Source organism: Dipodomys merriami, unplaced genomic scaffold, assembly GCF_024711535.1.
Source record: "Dipodomys merriami isolate MVZ:Mamm:240054 unplaced genomic scaffold, mDipMer1.0.p SCAF_3, whole genome shotgun sequence".
In the NCBI taxonomy this organism is placed as follows: domain Eukaryota; kingdom Metazoa; phylum Chordata; class Mammalia; order Rodentia; family Heteromyidae; genus Dipodomys; species Dipodomys merriami.
Window position 1 is genome coordinate 11,306,020 of NW_027204492.1, and position 22,412 is coordinate 11,328,431.

Here is a 22,412-nt window from a genome sequence, read left to right on the forward strand (position 1 = left end):
TGACAATGTGGTACTGGAGCTTGAATTGAGGGCCTAGGCTCTGTTTCTTCTCTTTTTTCATTCAAAGCTAGTGCTCTACCACTTGAATCACTGCTCTATTTTCAGCCTTTTTTTTCTGGTTAATTGGAGATAAGAGTCACATACTTTCCTGCCTGGACTGCCTTTGAACCATGGTCCCCAGATCTCAGCCTCCTGCGTAGCTGGCATGAACTATTGGTGCCCAGCCAAAAACCTGCCATTTTATTGTTTCTTTCAAGTGGAAAACCTCCTATTTTATCATTCTGCCTTTTAAAAACATTTCATGGATTTCACATTAAGCACTAGAAGATATGAATATTTAAAAATTCAAAGAGCTTCACCATTGAATCCTTTATTCAGGGATTGTACCTGTACTTTTGTTGGCATAACAGAATGTTAAATGTAAATATTTTTAAATGCATAAGTATGTATTTATTTTGAGTAGGGCTATAGAGCGGAAATGGATAATCCAGACATGTTTGCTCTTATGCCACCTCTTCTGAGAAACAAAAAGGACATCCTCTTTGGAAATATGGCAGAAATATATGAATTCCATAACAAGTATGTAATTGTTGAATTAAAATTTGCGTGTTATTTTAAAGTCCTGATTGACTATATTTCACATAAATTTTTTTTCTTGAAAATTTCACAGCATATTCATGAGCAGCCTGGAAAATTGCTCTCATGCTCCAGAAAGAGTGGGATCTTGTTTCCTGGAAAGGGTTAGTTTAATTATTATTACTTTATTGCTATTGTTATTGTTATTATTATTATTATTGCTGGTCCTGGGACTTGAACTCAGTGCCTGGGCACTGAGTTAGCACTCTATCACCTGAGTCACAGCTCCACTTTCAGTTTACTGGTGTTTAATTGGAGATTGGCATCTCATAGACTTTCCTGCCCCGGCTGGCTTTGAACTACAATCCTCAGATCTCAGCCTCCTGGGTAGCTAGGATTACAGGCATGAGCCACCAGTTCTTACTTATTATTTTTTAATTAGGTAAATATAGGTCACCAAAGTAGTAACTTCTTCGTAAGAATAAGCTAAGTTTTTTTCTTAATGTTTTAGTTTTAGAGAAGGAACATTAACTCCAACAGGTACTAAAATATATGTAAAATCTTAGAATTGCAGCCAGAGCATGAGTGTCTATTTCCCAGAGCTTCATGAACACAGCTTTCCTTTAGTCAACAAGATCACTCATGCAAGAATATGCTTAGTATAATTAATTTCCCAGCTTAGTGATTGTCCTCCTCTCAGAAGATTAGTTTTTGGAGACAGTTTCTTGCTATGTACTTCAGATTGGCCTTGAACTCAAGATCTTTCTGCCCTCATCTCCCAAATGCTAGGATTACAGGTGTGTACCGTAGTGCCTGAACTCAATACACACACACACACATTCTATTTTCTGCTATCTAGTTCCTCATCTTCCTTAAAGAGCAGCCCTGTCTTGATATTGGAGCCAATTGGATAGAGGTGATTGTTGAAAAATTCAAATATAGGTAATCCATAAGTGTTTACCAATTAAGAAGAGGATAAAGCTAAGAAAGAACTGTCATTTTTTTCTAAACATGTTCTAAATACATTTGCACTACACACCAATTCTTCCCTAACTTCTTCACGGAACAGTTGTCTACCTTTGCTTAAGCAACTAATGTATAAAGACCATGTTATTCATTAGATCTTCAACGTAGACTGTGCTTCTTTATATGCCTACATCTTTTGTCTCCTCAACTTGATAAACACTGTGAGGCAGAGTCTATATCTTATATGTCGTTATAGCTCTCATATGGTTAGCAGAGTTCTTGGCAACTAATAGTGGCTGTAGACATCTGCTGAACCCCTACTATGTACTAAGCACTATCCTAGCAATGTGGATACCAAGCCAAAGGTCATTCAGGTAAAACCAAAAAAACTCAAGTAACATTAATTGTGTAGGTGATGAGTTGCACTATATTATAAAGGGTGTTTCCTGGGAACCCAAAAGATGACATGATGAAGTTGACTGTAGCCTTATTACTGAAGCAGTGACTCATGGGATGCATGGTAGAAAATGAGAAGATAGCCCAGTAGTTGAGGGTTAGGGGACAATTATTTGACAGGGCAAGTTACATAAGTAGATGCCTACATGTGTATGAAACAGTGATGATGTCCCCAGTATGAATCGGGCCACAGGTTGTGACTTCAAAGTCAGTTATAAATTCCTTCATTAGAGATCTGAGAGTCTACTTGCATAAAAAAGCATATTTTTCAGTACCAACTAGCGCATAGGTACGAATTTTTGTGTGGGTAGCTCAAACAGCATAGGCTCTCCTCCCTTTACTTCGTAAGCTTGCTCAGTAGAGATTATTTGATTTGCTTATGTAATTCTGTGTCCTGCCACCAAGTCAAATGGGTGTGCTGTTGTTAGAGTATAAATACTGCATATCATATTTTCTGTAATACTTGGCCTGACACTGTCCTGCTCAGGCTTGTTTCATAACAAATGTTTGTATCCACAAATCAGTAATGTGTGCAAATTTGTTCTCTATCCCAGAAGGATGATTTTCAGATGTATGCAAAATATTGTCAGAATAAGCCCAGATCAGAGATAATTTGGAAGAAGTACTCAGAATGTGCCTTTTTCCAGGTATAGTAATTATTCAAGTATTAAGTATACTTTTGAGAAGATATTAAAATACTTCTTATTCATAACTTCATTTTCTGCTTTGAGTAGGTTACGTATTAGTAAAAGAGCAACTGTGTCTTCTCCAAAACTCTCTTTCTTTCACAGACACACACACACACACACAAATGTGTATAAACCTGTATTTGCAGTTCCCCAGAGGACACGACTATTCAGTTTCTTTTAAAAATATTTGCCTCCGTATCTCCAAATAGCATGTTTATCTTCTTCCTTCCTTCCATGGAATGTGAAAATTTAGCTTTTTCATTGCCCCATATCCTATGGCCACATAGATGTGTAATCATTTCTGTATTTATTAAACGATTCAATTTTGGGAGATTTTTTACCACAAAAATATAGCTCTCCTATAACTTTTAGCAATCAGTCCACCACTCCTATCCCTGTCGCACTATATACCACTAACCTGCTTTCTTTGTCTATATAGAATGGCCTAGTGTGGACATTTCTTACAAGCGGAAACAGACAATATGTTTTCTTTTGGGTTTGACTTCTGAAATTTATTTATCTACTTATTTTTGTGCCAGTCCTGAGGCTTGAACTCAAGGTCTGGGTGCTGTCCCTGAGCCTCATTGTGCACAAAGCTAGTGCTTCTACCACTTGAACCACAGAGCCACTTCTGACCTCTTCTGAGTATTTTATTGGAGATAAGAGTCCCACTGACTTTCCTGCCTCGGCTGACTTCAAACTATAATCTTCAGATCTCAGCCTCCTGAGTTGCTAGGATTACAGGTGTGAGCCACCAGCGCTGAGTTGACTTCTGAAATTTAACTCGTGGTTTTGACCTTTACCCATGTGGCATGTCTCACTATTTGTTTTATGGCAATCATGACTTCATGAACATTTGGGTACATTACACTGCTATGAAAGATTTTGTGCAAGCTTTTCTGTGGACATGTATTTTCATCTCTTGGCTACATACTTAGGAGTAAAATTGCCGGTCATATGCTTATGTTTTTTTTTTTTTTGTTGGTCGTGGGGCTTGAACTCTGGGCTTGGGCACTGTCCTTGCGCTCTTCAGCTCAAGGCAAGCGCTCTACTGCTTGAGCCACAGCGCCACTTCTGGTTTTCTAGTGGTTTATTGGAGATAAGAGTCTCACGGACATTCTTGCCCGGGCTGGCTTTGAACCGTGATCCTCAGATCTCAGCCTCCTGAGTAGCTAGGGTTACAAGTGTGAGCCACTGGCTCCTGGTTCATATGCTTATGTTAAAGGAACTGTTGAACTGTTTTCCAAACGGGCTCGAATTCCTGAGTGTTTTAAGAGGGAAAGGGTTTTTTTTTTATTGTCAAAGTGACGTACGGAAGGGTTACAGTGACATAAGTAAGGGGATGTTCTACGGCAATAATTGAGAACTGTCCTTACCTTTCGCTTTTCCCTTTGTCAATATGAAACTCATTTTCTCCACTGTGTTTAGTGGTTTACCACTCCTTTTTTTTTTTTTTTTTTTGGTCTGAGACCCAGACTTGAAGTTGGTACCTGATGCTTTTGCTCATTGGCTAGTGCTCTCCCAACAGAACCATGTCTCTAACCCTTGTTTTTCACTCTTGGATACGGTTTTCAGTTTCCAAATTTCATCAGTATTTTCTCCTCTTTGGATTTTGCTTCATGAAGAAAAGCATTTCCATCATTTTACTTGGGTTTCCTAAATGACAAGATATAAATGCATGCATCAGACTATCATTTTATTTAAATTAGGTTGTATATTTAATTTTCTCTAGACACTTCTCATGTGTTCATACATTTCTCATAATGTTCATTTAGATGTACATTTCATCGTGTCATTCCCTCCATGTCCTAATTATGAACCCTGTGTTGTTCCCAGGACCTAATGTCTTGGCCTTTGTGTTTATAGTGGCAATGAGCCAAGTACTGAATAAAATAAGCACCATTCTACAAGAGCTCTATTTTTCTTGTCACCTAAAAAAAATCTGTTGTCATATCTGGTGTGGTTTATATTTAGCACAATCTATTTTGTCTCTCAGCCTTGCCTGTAGAATCTTCTGTTAATGTTTTTGGATAGACTGAAGACCTTGATCCAGCTCATCTCTTGTCAGGTTTTGCTTTGTCACTTTTCCCCATTTTACATCCACATAGATTGATTTGTGAAAACTTTTCAATCTTTGAATTTAGAATTTTCTACCTCTTGAAATACTTTCTTAGACACTAACCTACTTTACTACCTCTTGAAATACTTTGAGATTCTGTTGACTATTATTTTTTCCAGATATATTGTATCTTATAGTTTCTGTAAGAATGATTTCTGTTTTCACATATATACATTGAACATGATGGTGTATTTGCTCACCCTTTTTTTCATGTGTATGTATACTTTCCCCTTGACCTCCATTGTTCCTGACTACACAAGTAGTCACAAGTAGAACATGGAGCTAGGTAACTTGAGAGGATGGGGGGGAGGAGTTGTGAGATAAAGGAAAGAACAATGGAAGAAGTGACATAGACCACCATATATTGTACTCATAAATCAATATGTTGAATTGAAACCCCTTGATACAGCTATTTTTTCCCAATATATGTTCATTTAGGTGTAAGAAATATTCATGCATTGGGTCTAATCAATGAATACGTGGCATTTTTATAGGTAACATGTATAAATTCAAAAATTTAAATCAATTGATAATTATTCTTTCATGACAGGAATGTCAAAGAAAATTAAAACACCGACTTGGTCTGGATTCCTATTTACTCAAACCAGTGCAGCGTATCACTAAATATCAGTTACTTTTAAAGGTAATTACCTGAAGCATTTTTATCTTCTTTTCTCTTTTCTTCTTTCCTTCCTTCTTTATTTTGTTTTAGTTTTTTGGTCTAATGGGACAAAGCCATTAAAAAGGAAGTTGTGTAGTAAGAAACAATAGACATAAGCTTCAGGAGAGGGAAGGTTGGAGTTAGCAGCAGGATTTGTACAGTATTTTCCTTTCTGTTATTATGGTGGCTGCTACATGATGTAAGCATAGATGTCAGTCTGAGAATATCTGGAGAGCTAAGCTATATAGCTCTCCATACAGGTTTCATTGATTTATGCTAAAGGTTTTGCAAAAGAAGTTTTCATATTGCTAAGAAGATCTAAGTAAATATTTCTTGGTTTTCAGATCATATAATATCAATATTCATGGACTTCTCCGTGAATATTGCAAATGATACCCTCCCAGTGTAATGTGAAATATTCCTAAAACACTGTATTGACTATACATATACCATAGCTTGTTTTAATGTGTCTTTCCCAATGTTATACACTGCATGCATCAAAATTACACAAATTACTGGATATACAGTAGAAAATAGTGCATAATTGCTTTAATAACTAATCTCTAATGTGTGTGTGTGTGTGTGTGTGTGTGTGTGTGTGTGTGTGTGTGTGTGTGTGTGTGTGTGTGTGTGTGTGGCATTAATGTTAAGCCTTAGGACTCAAGCATGTAAGTCCTCTATTCAAGATCCTCTTGCCTCCATCTCCCAATAATCTAATCTGTTTTAATAGCTGTTGTTCTTCAGTTTGAAAAGCATTGAATGCCCATTGACTTATACTGTTCAATTACTATTCTGTTTATTGCCTGTCCAATTTTGACAGTTATTAAGCATATTAATAATATTTCAAAAAGCATATGAAAGGAATGACTCCCACAAGTGACATTTATGCTTGGATTCCTCCTTGAAAGCATGTTTCCCCCACATTTGTTATTTTTCTTAAATTCTTTTAACATTTACCAAATATTAAGTTTCATTCATGACTTATAATTTCAGGAGCTATTAAAATACAGCCAAGATGGTGAAGGATCTGCTCAATTAAAGGAGGCTGTTGACACCATGCTGGATTTACTGAAGTCAGTGAATGATTCCATGCATCAGATTGCAATAAATGGCTATATTGTAAGTCAGTTTTAATTATTATTGGAGTGTCAGTGCTAAGTATGTTAATGTCCCTTTCTTACCATCCTAGAATCAATTGAGAAATAACATATATAACAGGCAGATAAGTGAAGATCAAAATATATGTATTATTACTACTAATGCTAAATGGAAAGTTGCCTTCAGATGAGGAGCCAAATAGATTTATGGCATTCTCCTCATCTTCACAGCTGCTCCCAAGTTGAGCTCTAAGGAGATGTAGCTCAAAGGAGTATGTGGGTCAGCTAAGCCTACGTACTGCCCCAGAATTCTTACTTACCCTAGTCTACTATAGAGATGGAAGAAAAGGTTCAAATCTGATTCGTGGCCTGACACATATCATGCATCAATCAGGTGCAATCAGGCAGAGATGGGGTAGGTTATCATAGCTGAATTATCTCCACATGGAGACAGTATGAAGTTAAGGAAAAAGCGATTGCTTTTAGGCCCCACGCCTACAGCAATTTTCTGCATAATGTGATTCATGGCATGTTGTAGCATAAAAAGTTGTAATGGACTGCATTTAAAAAATGCAAATTATACTTCAGGGTTTTAGTAGGTCAAGCAAGACTTTAAAATGGTTAATGTCAGAGATCTAAATATAGCTGCGCTTTGTATTACTGATGGGTTTTGATTTTTCCATTCTAGGGAAACTTAAATGAACTGGGCAAGATGATAATCCAAGGTGGATTTAGCGTTTGGACAGGACACCGGAAAGGTGCTACAAAGATGAAGGATTTTGCAAGATTCAAACCAATGCAACGGCATCTTTTCTTATATGAAAAAGCCATTATTTTTTGCAAAAGACGTGTTGAAAGTAGAGAAGATGCTGATCGATACCCATCATATAGTTTTAAGCACTTTTTGAATGTAAGACACTTTTAATTATGTACTGTAGTATTACGTATACATATATATTCTATTTTGTATCGTTTTTCAATTAAAATGAGTTGTTTTTTTTTGGGGGGGGTTCCGGTCATGGGGCCTGAACTCTGGGCCTGGGCGCTGTCCCTCAGCTCTTCGGCTCAAGGCTAGCACTCTACCACTTGAGCCACAGCGCCACTTCCGACTTTTTTCTTTTTGCTTATGTGGTGCTGAGGAATCAAACCCAGGGCCTCATGCATGCAAGGCAAGCACTCTACTACTGAGCCACCTTCCCAGCCCAAAATGAGTTAAATTTTATACTTTAGCTGCACCCTGCACATGTCCTTGTTTAAAAGCAAGCTTCATCAGGTACTTGTGGTTCACACCTATAATCCTAGCTGCTCAGGAGGCTGAGATCTAAGGATCATGTGTCAAAGGCAGCCTGTGCAGGAAAGTCTGAAACTCTTATTTCCAATAAACCACCAATAAATCTGGAAGTGAAGCAGGAGCTCAAGTGGTAGAGTGCTGTTCTTGAATAAAAGGAGCCAAGCAATGAGGCAAGGCCCTGAATTCAAGCCCCAGTATGGATATAGGAAAAAAAGAAGCAATGTTTATTAGAAGTCTTATATAGAAATCAAGTAAAACATATCCTTTATGTTGGGCATGAGAGGAGAGTACAGAGTTTGAGTCCTCCCATTCCCACCTCACTATAATTCCAGACACTCTCTTAAGGATACATCTTGAAATGAGAAGAAAATGGAAAGCAATGTCTTGGGCTTCCCTATGAGCACCCCTTTTCTAGGAGTATTAGATGGAGGTTTGATGGGGGGCAGGGGCAGGGAGGGAGGGAGTCCTGTGTTACAGGATACCAGGAGGAAGAAATTTCTTCCTTTTCCCACTTGCATTTATAAATGAGAACATTGCATTTAGCATATTTCCCTTCCTTTCATACCCTTCGCTCTTTGCTATTACTTATATACTTGGATATCCAGAGCTATTCACAACTAAGTCTTCTCTATACTTTTTCGGTTCTCTCTTTTGAAATTATTTTTGTTCTCTCTTATAATTCAAATTGTCCTTCTGTCCTAATAATAGCTAGGAATTGAAATTAGAATAGAATTTGGGGAAGTTACTGGAAATGTAGTAATACTTGCATCGGAGCTTGCCATCAGAAACCAGGATCATCAACTTAGGCATGGTAGTGTCCATTAGGAATTCTAGAACTCTGGATGCCGAAACAAGAGGATTGCAAGTTTGAGGCCAACCTGAGCTGTGATATATTTGAGACTAGCCTCAGATACACAGCAGGATGCCATCTCATAAGAACAAAGAGCAAACAAAAAAGAAAAAGAGGACATTCAAAATTCACATGAGGCTATAATTGGAGAATTTGATTTTTTACACCTAATGAATGTTATCTTTCAAGTTTTTAAAAATGTTATTATAGGGGCTGGGAAGGTGGCTCAGTGGTAGAGCGCTTGCCTTGCATGCTCAAGGCCCTGGGTTCGATTCCTCAGCACCACATAAGCAAAAAGAAAAAAGCCAGAAGTGGCGCTGTGGCTCAAGTGGTAGAGCACTAGCCTTGAGCTGAAGAGCTGAGGGACAGCGCCCAGGCCCAGAGTTCAGGTCCCACGACTGGACCCAAAAAAACAAAACAAAACAAAAAAAATGTTATTATAAAGGTGATATACAGAGGGGCTACAATTACAGGTAGTGAATACATTTCTTTTTTCTTTTTTGTTTTAGTTATTTTTAATTTAATTTTACTGTCATGGTGATATACAGAGGGGTTGCAGTTACGTAAGGTAGTGAGTACTTTTCATGTCAAACTTGTTACCCACTCCCTGATTTTTCTCCTACTTGCTCTCCTTCCCTGTCCCCCCTCAAATTGTACAGTTCATTCCCAACATGTTGTCTTGTGAGTATCGCTGTTTCCCCTTTGTCCTTTGTCTCACCATTTTGTTGTTCTCCTTCCTTTCCCCAATTTAAATATATATACACTATCCATAAACATATGTACAATATCCAAGGTAACAAAATCAAATACAGTGACAACCATATGGATAAACCATATGGAAAAACACAAAAGAAAAAAGAGATCACATAGTACATTAAAAATAACAACAACAACAAAGAAAAACCTCTTGTGTCCATGTCTTGGAGTTCATTTAGATTAGTATCATCTTATATGGTCATATGGACATAGCTATTGAGATATTCTGCTCATCTACTCGGATTATCCTAGACATATACTAATTATTAAAAATGAGGGAAACCATGGGATCTATGTTTCTTTGGGTGTGGCGTACTTCACATAATGGTTTTTCCATTTCCTTAAGAATGGGGCAGTGTCATTCTTTCTGATGGAAGCATAGATTTCTGTTGTGTATATATACCACATCCTCTTGATCCGTTCGTCTACTGAGGGCATCTGGGTTGGTTCCATATCTTAGCTATGGTATATAATGAGTACATTTCTTTTTGGACAATGGAAAATGTCTTCCCTTCCCTCTTTCTCTCCCAGTTTTTCCTTCCCATCCCCTCCCACAAGTTGTATAGTTCATTTCCCCCATAGTGTCTAATGAGTACTCTTTCAACTTTTAAATTGTAAAAGCAATGTAGCATTTGTCATAGAACAATTACAAAATACAACAAAGGATTACCCTTGAATCCTCATCCAGTATCATTTTACTTTTCTTGTGAGCCTGCTCTTTCGTAGTTGTTATTACCAGTATATTGGAGAACTGATACAATTTGCAGCCATATTTGTAAAGAGCAGTGTCTTATGATAAGATTGAGGTGACAGTATGAAGGGGTATATCGTGCTTTTGATCCTCATAGGCTAAAGTCCCATGCCCTTCCCACTGTCTTATTTTCCTATTTTACTTCTAAATCCATGGTAACTTAAAAAAAAAGTCCCTCTGTTTTTTTAAAATCACAAATAGCCAGTTGCTCCATTAATACCACAGTCTATGTCCCACTCTCTAGGTTTCTAAGGGTCAATTATGATTTAAATGAACACTGACAGGCAACCAAAGATGTTGTAATCATTTCATTCAGGGTTTAGGTCTTTTGTTGTTTATATCCTTTTCCTTTGGTAGGTACTTTCCCTTTGTAGGCATGTGCAATCCAATTGACTTGGTTTGTATCTATGGGGTAACCTAGTTACTGCCTAATGTACAATTTCTCACTTGTATTGACTTTCTATTTTGCCTTCAATTTGACACAAAGATGAGCATGCCAGCAGAATTTTTGTCAAGTTCAGTAATATAAGGAAGGAGGGACTTTTGAAGTGATGCAGTTGGGAGAATTGAGAATACAATAAATTGCCATGGAAACTGTATGAGACAGCTATATGACCCATTTCAACGGAAGGTAGATATAAGAGCCTGGTGACTTAGTAGACACAGGAAACAAATAATACTTTATATTTTAAGGAAGAAAATTGTTTTGCTTCTTCTCTACTTTCCTGATGTTCTGTTATCCTTTTCTTCTATTACTACATTTATTGTTTGCTCTTTTTATTTAGCAAATATTCACATGGTGATGATAACAGATACCTTGAACAACTAAAAATAATTTCATCGATAATGATGTATTGCATGTTAGCAGTAAAACATAATAAAACACTTGCAATTCAAACAAGGGAAGGAGTAGGAAAAAATTCTTACTTCAAGAAGCTCATATGATCTGAATATTCAATGCATGCTTTTTAATCCTTATATCAATTCCAAAATAGATGTGCTTTCTACTTTATAAAGAAGGAAATAGAACTTCATAAAAGTTGAGCAAATTACAGAACAATAAATAGCTAGTAAATGGTAAAGGTTTCTAGGCTCTAGAAACTCTCTGACTCTAAAGTTTGATTTCTAACTTATCCTGAGAATAAGTCAAAGCCATGCTATGAAAGAAAATTAATTTTTAAAAAGATGGAATGAGTACTATTTGTCTTACATCTTCATATTTGAACAGAAATATATTTGAGAGGTATAGCAGGAACATAAATATATTTGGAATCATTTTAAAAGTAACTTCCAACTATATTCAAGGTAGATTTCAGAGGCACTTTGATTCTGTTTTATTTCTAAGTATACTTGCATTCTTTTTCCTTGATATAGTAATTTCACTACTACTACCCTTATTTCTTATCAGTTTCAATGAGAGTCATTTGAGAGGCTCATCAGTGAAACTAAATAGGATATCCCTTCAGATAATTGAAAGAAAAGAAAAGGGGCAAAAAAGAAATAGAACATGTTTATATAAAAGGTAGTGAAATTACCCAAAATGCAATTAGCCAACATATTAACAAAAGATAAGAGAAAACTGCGAAACACAGATATATGGAGGAGAAGGAAAGCTTTGGTAAGTAAGAGTGTGTATAGAAGTCCCCACCCCACCCCCCAAAAGTTTTACTGAGAGATATTTTGGTTTCTATAGAGACTAAGGGATTGAGGGATTGGTGGATGTTCTGTGATCCTTGTGTACCTGAGTACTTTTCCCCTGCTCTGTAAATTGGATTGTTGTAACTTTTCACAGCTAGAGATAAATAATACATTTTTAAGAGTAAGTGCTCTGGTCAATAATTACCCATTTAAATTAATTTCAAATGCCTTTTCTCACTGATGTTTAATTACTTTTACTTCTCTGTGGCAAATTTGGTTTAATAGTGTGTAGTTAATTTGTAACAGACTTCAATCTTTGATGTCCTCTTTTGATGTTCAGATTTACCACAGTTGTATCAATTACTGGAATTCAGCGTGCATTCTGAACTATGAAAACGCTTTCATTTAGCTACTTTGGCCTATGATAATACTTGTCTTTTCATAGTCACTGAATCTAAAATATATTTTGCCCAAGTGAGAAAGTTGGCTTCATTTAGAACATAAATGAGATAGAGTTAATGTAACTTCATATTTGTAATAAACTGCTTATGACAATGGTGACTTCTTCCATTTAGATGGATGAAGTTGGAATCACAGAATATGTGAAAAGTGATAACCGCAAGTTTGAAATCTGGCACGGTGGGAAGGAAGAAGTTTATATTGTACAGGTTGGTTATTGTAAAATTACTCTAGAAATCATAGTCTATCTTAAGATGAAAAACGTGAGTTGATAAAGACTTTTGGTCACATTTCATAAGATCTCACTTTTTTTCTACAAATCACTTCAATATTATTTCAATAGTCTTTGTGATGTATGTAAACATTTTTCTAATAGCATGTATTTTTTTAAATTGAGGGATGATCATGTTGTTCTCTAGGAGACTAGTGAACTGTAGCTAGCAGCTTGGCAGATATTTGCCTGTCCCATTGGGTTCCTCATGAGAGAATTTGATGCTTCACATTTGCTCTAAAGTATAGTTTTTAAAGCCCTGATCAAATACGCTATAAGATCCACTGTGTTAGAAGGAAGAGAAGAGCAATGAGAATATGCTATGATGTTGTCATCAAATATTGTGTAAATCTCAATATTGTGAATTGTGTGTGATCCTTGTCCTGTTGTCTGTTGTCAATGCTCATTGCTTTTTGATTGTCTTAATTCTATACCTACTAGAACCTATAAAATACCTTTTCTTGCCTTACTTTACAACATAATACTTGTCATTTAGCAAGCTTATCTTGTAAGTAATGGGAGGATAGTTAAGGAAGCTTTCAAGCTATTAGTCGCAAAGTTTATTTTGTAAGTGATTCTATTTTGGGGAAATACTAGAGCTTGCTTTATAAAATTATGTATATTTTTAAAGAACAAAGAGAAAAACCAAGGAAATCAGTTGTGTTTCTTTTAATCATTGTTCTTACATTATCTAAGGCTCATTTCAGAATAGTTTTCAGTGTATTATTTCTACTATGTCTAATCTGCTTGCTAATGATTAGCTTCTTAGAAGTTTTAAGAATTAAATGGCTAGAATGTGAATATGGTGTTTTAGGGAGTAGATTGTCCTTGATGTAATTACATTTATGGTAAAAATCATTCTTTTATAACAGGAAATATACCATCCCTTCTTTCTTAATCTTTAGGCTAAAAGTGTAGATGTGAAGATGTTATGGCTAAAAGAAATAAGAAGTATTTTGTTGAAGCAACAGGAACTTATAACAGGTATATTTAAATAACCGTTACAAAAGAAAGCACAGTAAGAGCCCCTTAAATCGTATTCTGTGAAACTTTTGTTGTGAATAGGGTGGGTATTAGCTTTCTTCAATTACAATATTGCAAGGGTTTGTGAAACTACTAAGTGGAAGACTGAGATTCACAAACTGAACCCTAGTTCCTGAGAATCAGTTGAGAAGCAGTATACCATGGCTTCCTAGTCATTCCTAGCAGTAGGCTCTGTTTAGGTACTCAAATAATCAGTGCCCACAGAGATTGGGATAGGGAGCTAGTTGTAGTTCTAAACTTGGTGTGTTTGAATACATATTCCATGGTTTGTAACTTTCCTTATTGTTTCAAGTCCCTGAAAATCTCTGTGTGTATATATGTATGTATGAGAGGTGGGGCAGGGGGAAGGAGGGAGAGAAAGAGAAAGAATGACAGAGACAAGACACAGAGACACTGCCTTTAAGGAAGTATGAAGTGTGGCTTCTGAATGATGCTTATTTAAGCTTTATTTTCTTTCACAGTGAAAAAACGGAAGCAGCAGGTCGTAGAGCTGAGTGATGTTTGCCCTCAGCAGAGTGATGAGTAAGTGGTAACTCTTCAAGAAATATCAGCCTTGAAGTTTTCTTGTTTCCCTAGATAACATGAAACAATGCAATTCAAATATCCCAGACAAAAGTGAATCTGCCATTAGCAATAAGTCATCAAGTAACGTAAACATATATCCCTTTCTCAGTTTTAGAATTTTATGGAATTGGAATTATCACTATAATTCTGTAAATAGGGCTATACTTAGGGCTTTATCTTCGTAGGTGTGTGGTGTGTGGTGTGTGTGTGTGTGTGTGTGTGTGTGTGTGTGTGTGTGTACATGTGTGCATGCGTGCATGCGTGTCAGTGCTAGTCTTGGAGCTTGGACTCAGAACCTGGGTGTTGCCCCTTAGCTTTTGTGCTGAAGGCTAGTGCTGTACCACTTGAGCCACAGCTCCACTTCTGGCTTTTTGGTGGTTAATTGGAGATCAGTGTCTCATAGACTTTCCTGCCTGGGCTGACTTCAAACTGCAATCTTCAGATCGTAGCCTCCTGAGTAGTTAGGATTACAGATGTGAGCCACTATGCCTACCTTTGGAGATTTTTTGATCACACATTATATGACTAGAGAGAACTGTAAAAGCATGGCAGCCAAACAAATGAAGGACTGGCTCACAGCTTTGTAGTCCCCACATGGAAACCACTTGCTGATGACTTGGTCTTTGCTATACATAGTTAGAGATGAGTTATGGATTCTGACAAATAACAGCCTGGACACAACTAGAAAGTCCTGAAGAAGGTGGCAATCCTATATGGTAGAGTCATGGTGTTTGTGTTCTATGTGTAGGAATTCTACAAAGTATAATTTTCCATATTTTCACATATACAGAAAGAGTTCCCATACAGATTCCAAAACCAAGAATAGAGATTCACCCTGCCACATTTCAACAATTTAGGAGTCATGAAGTGAATTACTAGGATTATTGGATTTTCTTGTGTTGCATTTCACCTTCAATAGGTGGGTAAATGATCTATTGTTTTAATTGGAGCTTTAGGAGAACACAAGTCACCGGAAAGTCTTTCATCTTCTAGGGTTCAAAATAGTCTCTCTTTTTTTTTTTTGGTGCAGGCTCTGGAGCTTGATCTCAGGGCTTGGGCACTATCTCTGAATTACACTTAGGGCTTTCTCTTCAGAGTAGTTTTGGGGCTTGAACTTAGAACCTGGGTGCTGTCTTCGAGGTTTTGTGTCCAAGGCTAGTGCTCTAGCACTTGGGCCATAGCTCCACTTCTGGTTTTATGGACTTTTCTGCCCATCTGTCTTTGTACCTCAGATCTCAGCCTCCGAGTAGCTAGGATTATAGGCATGAACCAGTGGTACCTGGCTGTAAAATATCACTTATTTGTATATTATTTCAGAAAGCAATACTTAGATTCCAAAAGAGTTCAGGAAAGTGAATTGGAACATAGCGATGATCTGAAGGAGGTCAGTGAGGTAGTTGTCAGTTGAGGCAGAGGCAAATGCAGGTATGTGTTATGGTCATCCTATGATGTGATTGAAGGCTGTGTAGATTTTGATCTGCTGTTCATTGCTAATTTGGAAAAAAAACTACCAATGTGTTCTTTTCATATAAAGAGAGTAAAGTTAACCTATTTTATAAGGTTTTCTTGTCTTGCACATACAAAACAATTCTGATGGGCATTACAGAGCAGTGATTATCTAAGAATGATTCTTGGACCATAACATTAGAAGCACCTGAGAATGTCTATGGAAGGCAGATTCTTTGGCTTTCTCTGTCCTATACCTTCTGAATCAGAAACTTGGGGTGTGCAGCCCAGTCACCCTGAGTTTTACCCAGCTTTCTAGATGATTCTGATCCATCCTCAACCCCTGCATAGAGGATGTGGTGATGAATAGTACACATATACTGGTTTTAAGGAATGCACTCATCACTCATCTTTGGTTTCATGACTAGAGCTAGAAAATTTATTCATTGAAGTCAAATTAACTAATGCATTGCTCTAGCAAGTATCAACCTAACCGTATGCACATGCCAGAATTCAGCTGCTATCCTCATGAAACTTGGAAGGTAGAAAGAGAATTCACTTCTTAAGCAATTAAATTCAGTGTGTTGCTGAAGGCATGACTCAATCAGTAGAGAACTTTTCTAACAATTTTGAGGCCCTGAGTTCAAACCTCAGTAAAACCAAAATAATTACATGAGGTGTTTCAGTAGGATGGTACAAGGCACTGTAGAAGCAACCAACAGGATCTTACCTAGACAACTGACAACACACACTCCGGCAAAACTGCGAAATAGATAGAGGTCCTGACGTTCAGTACTTAAATAGCATAGTCCTTGCTGAGGACCATTGGCTCACGCCGGCAATCCTAGCTACTCAAGAAGCTGTGATCTGATGATCACAGTTCAAAGCCAGCCCAGGTAGGAAAGGCCATAAGACTCATATCTCTAATAAAGCACTCAAAAAGCCTGAAGTGGCTCTGTGACTCAAATGATAGCGTGCTAGCCTTAAGCAAAAGAAGGTCAGGGACATTGCCCAGTCCCTGAGTTCAAACTCTCTCTCTCTCTCTCTCTCTCTCTCTCTCTCTCTCTCTCTCTCTCTCTCTCTCTCTCTCTCTCTCTCTCTCTCTCTCTCTCTCTCTCTCCCTCCCCTCCCCCCCTTTCTCTGTCTCCTGGTCCTTAAGCTACATTAAGCTAGAAGAGTTTCCTTCTTGTTGACAAGGAAGTAATGATGACCCTTTTCAGTGTTCAGTTATCCATTTAAAGGTCAGTTCCTTCAGGTCATTATGTTGCAGACCCTAGAGCAGTAAGGAGAGAGCCTGGTATGCATGCCTTCATTTCACAGGTAAGGAAGATATACCAGAGAAGACTGACTTGAATTTTCTATGATCATATGAAGCATTTCATGTGATCATAATAAAGTTCTGTTAATTTGTAACTTATATGACTAAATCTAAACCAATTTGAGTTTTATAAAAATCAAGCATTTTGATGGATGGAGCTAGAAGGAATCATGTTGAGCGAGGTAAGCCAAGAACGAAGAGACAAACAGTACATGGTCTCCCTGATAAGTGGATGATGAATCCAAAATGTTAGGTGATATGACAAAACTAACAGGACTTAAGAAACAAAGAACTCCCACTCATCTGGTTGAACCACTGCTAAATATCCCCATGCTGCTGATCACATATATGGTATATAACATATGAGCACCGTTATATATTACAGACTGCGATAGACAATTTGCTCCAGGAAAGTTAGAATGAACTTGTGACTTTAAATGAGCATCATTATTCCACAATACTGTGAATTTCCGGAAATTAAGTAATCACTTAATCACAATCAAAAAAAAAAAAAAAAAAAAGAACCTTGGGGAAGGGAGGGAGGGAGGGGATGGTAGGGGGAAAACAATGGAGGGGGTAACAATGTTCAAGAGGAAGTGGAAGTGTACTCATTACCTCACTCATGTAACTGTAACCCTCTGTATAGTATCTTTACAATAAAAAAAAAAAAAAAGAGAAAAAAAAAATCAAGCATTTTGAGCTGGGATGTTGGCTCAGTGGTAGAGTGCTTGCCTCGCATGCATGAGTTCCATTCCTCAGCACCACATAAGCAGAAAAAAGCCGGAAGTGGCGCTGTGGTCAAGTGGTAGAGCGTTAGCCTTGAGCTGAAGAGCTGAGGGACAGCGCCCAGGCCCAGAGTTCAAGCCCCACAACTGATAAAAAAGAAAAAAAAGAAAAATCAAGCATCTCCTACATGTAGGCTCTTATTAGACATACAATATATAACATGTTGTCATTGAAGATTAAGCCAGCCAAACCATGCCAAATTATTATTTGTTTTGTTTTGTTTTGTTTTGTTTTTGGTCCAGTTGTGGAGCCTGAACTCTGGGCCTGGGCACTGTCCCTCAGCTCTTCAGCTCAAGGCTAGCGCTCTACCACTTGAGCCACAGCGCCACTTCCGGCTTTTTTCTTTTTGCTTATGTGGTGCTGAGGAATCAAACCCAGGGCGTCATGCATGCAAGGCAAGCGCTCTACCACTGAGCCATACTTCCCAGCCCACCATGCCAAATTATTATATAAGTAAATCTAATAAGTTCTATTTGAATAGATTTAATAAAAACATTACAGAAAACATTCAGAATAATTGCTTTTTCGCTAAGGAAATAATAAAACTCTCCCATCAACTCCAATTTGCAGCCATTCTAAGAATGAAAGGAAGTATAAGATAGTCCAACCTCTCCCTGAAATGTCAAATTTTAAAATAGCATAACCTAATTGATGATTTTGTTATACAAAGCCCGTTACTAATCTCAGTCCACTGGCAGTTGGCCTTTTGAGTATAGCAGTGCGTTTTCTTCTCTCCTGATGGTGAATCACCACCTTTATATAACTGCTGCTCTCAGTGGTTTTCTTATTGCTTGGACTGAGCCATCACCATCTGCAGAAATATCTAGAATGCCAGGAATGGGCAAACAACTGTTTGTGCTCTATTTATGACAATGAAAAAGATAGATCTCTAAATGGATAATAATGCCATAGTAAAATAATGCTCTTGCAACAGTTGTGCTGATAATTTTTTAACATCCTTAAGATCATTAGTTTTAATTTGAAGCATATCTTATTATAAACTTTCAGTAAATAGTTATTTAAATAGAATGCAGTTCAAGTGTCTGTGGAGCATTTCTGAAATTGATAAGGTTACTCAACCTTTGCAGATATCTAGAAAGTGATCACTTTTATGTTTTTATTTAATAATTTTTCGTATTATTGTTCAGTCGTTGTACAAAGAAGTCTCAATTCAGCATATTAATTTATGGTTGCAATGCATGTTGATCAATGTTACTTCAGTTTTACTTTGAAATAATTATAAAGTTACAGGAAGATAGCAAAAACAGTACAGAGAGGTATTTTGTAACCTTGACAGTTTTTTGCAGTGATAGCCTGCAGAAGTATAATATATCACAAACTGGAAAATGAAGAGAGTACAACCCACAGATCTTACTCAGATTTTCCACATTTCCACACGGTTTTGTATGTTGTGCATGTGTAAGTTTTGGAATTTTCTCTAGTGATGTTTTTCATTAAGGTGAGATAGAGAATGGAGAAATTACAAATATACTTTAGAAGCAGTTTGGACTGGAGATCAGAAAATATAGGAAATAAAGATTACATGTTTCAAAAAACCCATTTAACCACATCTGGGAAATACACTTTTGCAGGTTGTCAGAAAGTTGCTAATGAATCCTAACTCTCAGCACATTATAGCAACAGAGTACTCGTAAAATTGCAGGAGATAACTTATGTAAAAAGTGTTTCATAGAAGAAAGAGTTGGCGAGATTTTAGCATCTTACTGAGTTAGTAGAGAGGAATTAGTACTATTTAGGGCCAATTCCTATTTATCTGAAGTTATTAGCTTAGAGGGTAGACGTGGTGCTTTATAGTGGACTGCTTCTTTTGCCCTTCAGAAGAATCAACCTATTTTGGGAGACTCAATGTGGGTGTTAAAAATAATGACATGGATAATGGCAAAGCTGAACGCAGTGGACTCTGGCATGGTTTTAAAGAGTAATAAATGTTTCTTTATAATATAATGACCAGGTACATATTTGTATGGTAGCTTCTATTGTATCAATAGATTGGTATTAGTGTGAGAATGACAACTTTATTACTTCTAATTTACAGAAGAGGAAACAAGGCTTAGAGCTGGCAAAAGATTTGTCTACAGTTAATGGTCTTAACCACATTTCAAATGAGTGGACACTTTATGTTCTTAAAACTTGAGAACCCCAAAGAACTTTTATTTATGTAGATTATGTCTAGTGATATTTACTTGATTACAAATTAAAACTGAAAAATATTTATTTTAAATTAAGCCCATTGTAAACTTGTACAAATAATATTTTAATTAATAGTGACCTTTTTGAAGCAAAAAAATTTAGAAGAGTGACATTTAAATTCTCTTGTAAGTCTCTCTAACATTCACTATCCCATATCAGGTAACTTCTAGAAAGTTCTACCCATATATTTATAAGAAGGAGGGGGTAAAAAGAACAACTAATGTGTTAATGTAAACTTGAACTTTCAGATCTCTTGAGTCTATGGAATTAACCCTTCGTGATCTACCCTCCCACACTTTGAAGACCGTTGGTTTAGACTAATAATAAATGTTTACTTTCCTTAATTAATATTATTTGAGGATGAATTGGATCAGAGCAGTTTGTTCAGATGTGAGCAAACGATCAGTGAAAGCCAGTTTGTATTTAAACATTTGCTATCATAGATGATCTGTGAAGAGGTCGTCAAGAACCGAGCCTTAAGTAAGCATTTTGTCCAGCTATGGAATCATACAATAAAAAGAACTGATAAATGCTTCTTCATTCACGGGGGACTGGATGAAGAAAAACCAATTTAAGTTTTTGTTTCTCCCAATAGTTTTCTAGGTTGAACTAGTAAAGAAAACATATAAAAGTGCATTGCACTGTGATCTCCAGCCCCCCTCCTTCCATCACCAAGAAAGTTAGGATGAAGTTTTCTTCTGGCTTCATTGTATTGAGTCAAAACCAGAAATAGGCTAAGTATGGTGGCACATCCTGGTAATCCAAGCCCTCTAGTGGCTGAGGCCTGAGGATCTTGAGTTTGATACCAGCCGAGGCTATGTAGAAAGTTTTAGGTTAGGCCAGCTTGTAGCATAGCAAGAACATGTCTCAAGAACCAACCAACCAGTGAAGCAGCTTGAGAAATAATGGATTCCATTTTTCTTGCAGAGATGGATGTTCAACATGGCTCTCTTATTTTGACGAAACTACTCTGTCAAGTAGCCTGTAACTCTTTCCTGCCTGCTTCTCAGATTACTTGGAAAAAGTCCTGCTCAAAAGACATTCAACCAAAATGATGTGAATGTTGCTTTCAGGTTAATTTCTTTGGACATGCAAAAAAAACTCACACAGCACATAATTATTTTTTCTTTGATATTTAAAAAGTGTTTTAGTTGCTCTTTATTTTTTTAAAATTGTATATTTCATGTGTAAGGTACTGTGCTGGAGAAATTCTCATCTCAGAATACATTTGAACTTGAAAGTAGTTTCTTCTTTATCTACTATGTAACCAAATGCAATCAGTGTGCCTTGGATTATTCAGCTTATTCTGAATTAAATTAAAATGGCTGCAAAATGATTAAGGTCAAGCAAAGCACAATATTATGATTTAATATGCTTTAATTGGATCTAGAGCTTGTGTCCATTGTACTACCTTGTGCAAGATGATACACAGTCCAAAAATCCTTTTGGAGACATTAGCAAATTTTGTTAGAGCTATTGCATTTTGTATGTACTATGATAACATTTTCATGAGATTAGTTTACAAAGAGTTGTATTTAAAATTTAATATTTTCATTCTTTTTCTCTCTGGATTTGTGCTTATAATTCATGTAATAGATTAGTTGTGCTCTATTATTTTTTTTGTACATTTCATGCTGTAATTCCTTTTCCAAATAAAAAAGGAAATCTTCAGGTTATATAAACATATGTTCTGCTTCTGTTTTCCTGTCACAAACCACTCCAGTTTATTGTTCCTACAAAGTTGCAACCAACGATACTTATCATCAAAGTGAACAGTACGTACTTCATGTCATAGATAGCAGGTGGTTATACAAGTAGTTTTTCAATTGAATTTGTCCTTTGGTTTTTCAAAACAACTTTACAAATGGGTGCCAATGGCCCAGGTTGGTAATCCTAGCTACTCAAGAGGCTGAGATCTGAGGATTGCAGTTTGAAGCTAGCTCAGGCAGGAAAGTCTATGAGACTCTTATCTCCAATTAACCACTAAAAAGCTGGAAGTGGAGCTGTGGCTTAGGTGGTAGAGCTTTGAGCATAAAAGCTTAGGGACAGTGCCAAGGCCCCAAGTTCAAGCTCCAGACTGGCAAACAACAACAACTTTATACTCTCCAGGTAAATATAAACCCTTATCAGACTGCACAAAGAGTGGTTCAGAAGACCTCCTGATTAGAAATGGAGATGCCATTCAATTTCTCCCTAAGGATGCTGACGATAGATGGTAGGTATGTATGCAGTGCCTTGATGACGTCAGGTTGGTGCAAAGGAGAAACTAAACAATCTGTATATTTGTATAGTCTTGAACAGCAGTGATACCACAGTGATGCCTTTCATTTCCACTGCTTCAGCTCACGCCTCTGATAGCTCACTGGAAGGGACACTAACCTTCGGTAAGTGAATGATGCTTTGAAAGAATCAAATGCTCTGAGTTTGCATGGTGTTTTGTCATTCACCTTTGGCTTAGGTGAT

At 37.0% G+C, this 22,412-nt stretch overlaps 1 protein-coding gene across 4 annotated transcripts in view; it reads left to right on the plus strand.

Annotated features, from left to right (window-relative positions):
* Mcf2 (MCF.2 cell line derived transforming sequence) overlaps positions 1–21,569 on the plus strand; it is a 63,176-nt gene extending 41,607 nt beyond the window's left edge. For all 4 annotated transcript variants that reach the window (XM_070039635.1, XM_070039636.1, XM_070039637.1 and 1 more), the window contains 10 exons: positions 464–579; positions 671–740; positions 2,553–2,645; positions 5,357–5,449; positions 6,461–6,586; positions 7,253–7,474; positions 12,426–12,518; positions 13,486–13,564; positions 14,086–14,146; positions 20,877–21,569. In XM_070039635.1, coding sequence (XP_069895736.1) covers positions 464–579; positions 671–740; positions 2,553–2,645; positions 5,357–5,449; positions 6,461–6,586; positions 7,253–7,474; positions 12,426–12,518; positions 13,486–13,564; positions 14,086–14,146; positions 20,877–20,937 — 1,014 coding nt within the window. In that variant the 3' untranslated portion in view covers positions 20,938–21,569. The remainder of the gene's footprint in view (positions 1–463; positions 580–670; positions 741–2,552; positions 2,646–5,356; positions 5,450–6,460; positions 6,587–7,252; positions 7,475–12,425; positions 12,519–13,485; positions 13,565–14,085; positions 14,147–20,876) is intronic.
* Positions 21,570–22,412: the final 843 nt, after the last annotated feature.